General features: G+C 39.9%; 1 protein-coding gene across 1 annotated transcript; it reads right to left on the reverse strand.

The window, feature by feature from the left end:
- Positions 1-1542: 1542 nt before the first annotated feature.
- Positions 1543-2426, reverse strand: LOC110098947. The gene is made up of 2 exons (XM_020825909.2): positions 1698-2426; positions 1543-1605 (listed from the first exon to the last, which is right to left on the reverse strand). The coding sequence occupies exons 1-2, from the start codon at positions 2424-2426 to the stop codon at positions 1543-1545; spliced, it is 792 nt and encodes a 263-aa protein (XP_020681568.1).
- Positions 2427-2976: the final 550 nt, after the last annotated feature.

A 2976-nucleotide genomic window follows, 5' to 3' on the forward strand; every position in this document is an offset into this window, starting at 1 on the left:
TCTATCTAATTCTCGGGCCACCGGTTCTAAGTGATGGATTATTTTTGCAGCTAATCATTGGGAAATAGATAAATATCTAAACCGAACCAAACCATATTTCTTATTTCTCCTTCATTCTTCCATGAGGTGCTTTTGTCATCGAAAAAAAAATGTAATGTAAAATGAATATTTGAGAGTTATTTGGATGAATGTTAAAGAAATGTTTGAGATTATTTTGGTGACCAAAGGCGACGGCGGGCGGTAGTGGCTGGTGGCGGCATGGGCCATTGGGCTGTTGCAATTACAATGAATTTTTGGAATATTTTAAACTCGCTCAAATATGAAGAATTCTAAATACATCAAAAAATAAACTAGAATGTAAATTTATTCACCAAAATCTTACAACTTATTTATATGCTTCAAACCAAAGATCAATATTCAGTACTTCACATCTCTTTTTTTCTGGCTACCAAATAGCTCATTTGTGATTCATTGTTCCTTTTTTATAAAAAAAAATAATAGAATTTTTTAAAACAAGATTATGAATAATAATAATTATATATAAGATTATTATCATTAATAATTTTTAAAATAAAATATTATCACTTTTCGTTTTATTTTATCATTTAAAGTATTAAATATAAAGATAGATTTTATAATTATAAAATTTTTTAAAAAATTCATCTTTTAATAATTATCATTATTTCAAAATAATTAAAATATGTTAAATATCTCTCTAAGCGATATCATTTTTTTTATAGAAACATGAAGCTTATATTACGGATCTTTAATTTGTTCCCCTTATAATAGATTAATTATTTTGTGTGGACGTAGAACGCTGTTCGGAGACTAATCAGAATGTGCCACGTCACCCCTTTCTTCGATACCGCTGCTCAGTACTGCTAGGTACAACTCGATATCGCGGTTGAGTAAAACTGATGTGATGCATTCTGTTTGGTCTTCGAACAACATTCTACGTCCGGTCTCCGCATAGAATAATTTCTCTAATCAACATAAAAATCAAGAAGTTAAATTACTTTTAGAAAACCAACCCAACCCAGATTCCCAACCCAGTGACATTTTCTTCGAGCGATGCCAAAATAAACTATAACTAACTCCCAGAGAGCACTAATCATCGTTCGATTAATATTTTATTTTTTCATTAGAAAGTTAAGAACTTTTATAACAGAAAACCCATTATTGAGAACTTCTTCGACCGATTTACGAAACAGGTAGGCTTTGGGTCAAGCCACGTGGTATGGGTAACTCGAGCAATGGAAAACGGCCCATGGAATACGGGTTACCCATCACGGCCCGATGAGGAAGAATCCTGGGAATGCCGACGGCAGTTACCAACAACGAGAACGTGTGCATGTCAATATTTCACAACTTCGAAAATTTCAGAAGAGTTTTCAATTATTTCCTAAAGAACGTCAATATAAATTTTATTTGTCAAATTAGCTTTCCAACAGTGAACACATTGATGATTTCTTTTTCCGAAAGAATAATTGGGTTTGCACCTGTGCAGTACTGAGAGGAGATTGAATGTTCAACGCAGATAGATTAATCAGGGACGTGGTAGTCTGCCGGTGAGATGGACGGAAGCAACAAGCCGGGGAAGAGTTGCTGAAGCAAAGAATTTGGAGAAACAGTTTAGCGTGGGGAAAGAAATGAGAAAAAAGGGTTAATGTGTAATAAGGCTAACGCCATGAACTCACATCTAGCTGCCGTTGAATGTGTTTTGGCCGCTTGGTAGGCCGCCGGCTAGGGCGGGATCCTGTTATTGCGATGAAGTCCTCTTCGATCTCTTTACGGGAGAGGGAAATTGAGAACTTTGGCCAAGAATCACGCTTCTCTGGTTTTTCAGCCCGGAGTCGAACGCTCCTTCTTTGCACGCTCTTCTCTACCACAGGTGGCGGTGGAGATGGACTGGAGCACCGCTTTTTGCGGATCGGCACTCTCCTGCTTCTCATATTATACGTTTGGTTCACATCGGAAGGCGAATTTGAAGAAGGTGTTTGGACCGGCATTGGAGCCGCAGGAGCGCAGGAAAAAGGTGCTCGTGGGACTTCTGGTTGGTGATCAGGTTCGGGCTCGTATATCCTGCAATTAGGAGCGGCAGCCTCGCGGAGTCGGGGGAGGAGATTGGCCTTGCCTCCCTCGGAACCGTCGTCATTTTTAATGGTGACGTGATTGTCATCCTGTCGTAAGTTAGCAGACGGCCCAATTAGGTCCGATTGGCGGTGGCCGGCGATAATCTCGCCCTTGCGATTAACGTTCAGGCAGCGGAGGACCCGCTGCTTTCCCCAGGTCGTGAGAAACGGGGAATCGAAGTCATGGAGATTAGATCGGAACGAAACTCGACGCCGCAACCGTGGTTCTGGTGAAACCGGAGGTGCGAGGGGTTCTCTTGGCGACGGAGGAACCTTCTCAGCGGAGATTGCCATTGATGGGAAGATAGAGGTGACAGAAATGGCGGATCAGCGGAGGAGAAACAGAGCAGAATGTAGAGAATGTGGTTGGCGCGCGGGAGCAGAATGATGGAGCGACGACGGTAAGAGGTGGAGAAGAAAAGCTCTGGGAATTTTGGGGGCGATGAACAGTTGTGAAACTACGCGCGTCAAAATCTTTTAAGTAGGCAGAGAGCAGACGTCCGCATGGTAAGCCGTCGGGTTTCGTTCGCATGCGAGTTTGCGATTTTCTCTCTCCCCACTATTCCATTGCCTCTCGCTTTCTCTCTCGTGGATTTGAATGACTGATTAATATGCGACGTTCTCTCGTATGGGAGAGAGGATATATCGGAGCAGAGTGAATTCTGTTTGGAATTCAAATTTTGCCTTTGACTTATTCATAATTTAAGAATGATAGAGAATTATATTTAATGAAAAAGATACTTACACCCTTAAATATTTATTATTATTTATCATAAATTTTAAATAAAATTTTAAAAGATATTAATAGTAGAATATATGTGGTGTATATTTAAAAATCAATTTA

The sequence above is a fragment of the Dendrobium catenatum genome, unplaced genomic scaffold (assembly GCF_001605985.2).
Source record: "Dendrobium catenatum unplaced genomic scaffold, ASM160598v2 fragScaff_scaffold_201, whole genome shotgun sequence".
NCBI lineage: Eukaryota > Viridiplantae > Streptophyta > Magnoliopsida > Asparagales > Orchidaceae > Dendrobium > Dendrobium catenatum.

Bases quoted from the DNA above. Each gene is read 5' to 3' on its own strand.
- LOC110098947 (XM_020825909.2), bottom strand. From the start codon at position 2,426: ATGGCAATCTCCGCTGAGAAGGTTCCTCCGTCGCCAAGAGAACCCCTC. The intron at 1,606-1,697 runs GTGAGTTCATGG...TCTTTGCTTCAG, and splicing joins ACATTCAACGGCAGCTAGAT to CAACTCTTCCCCGGCTTGTT.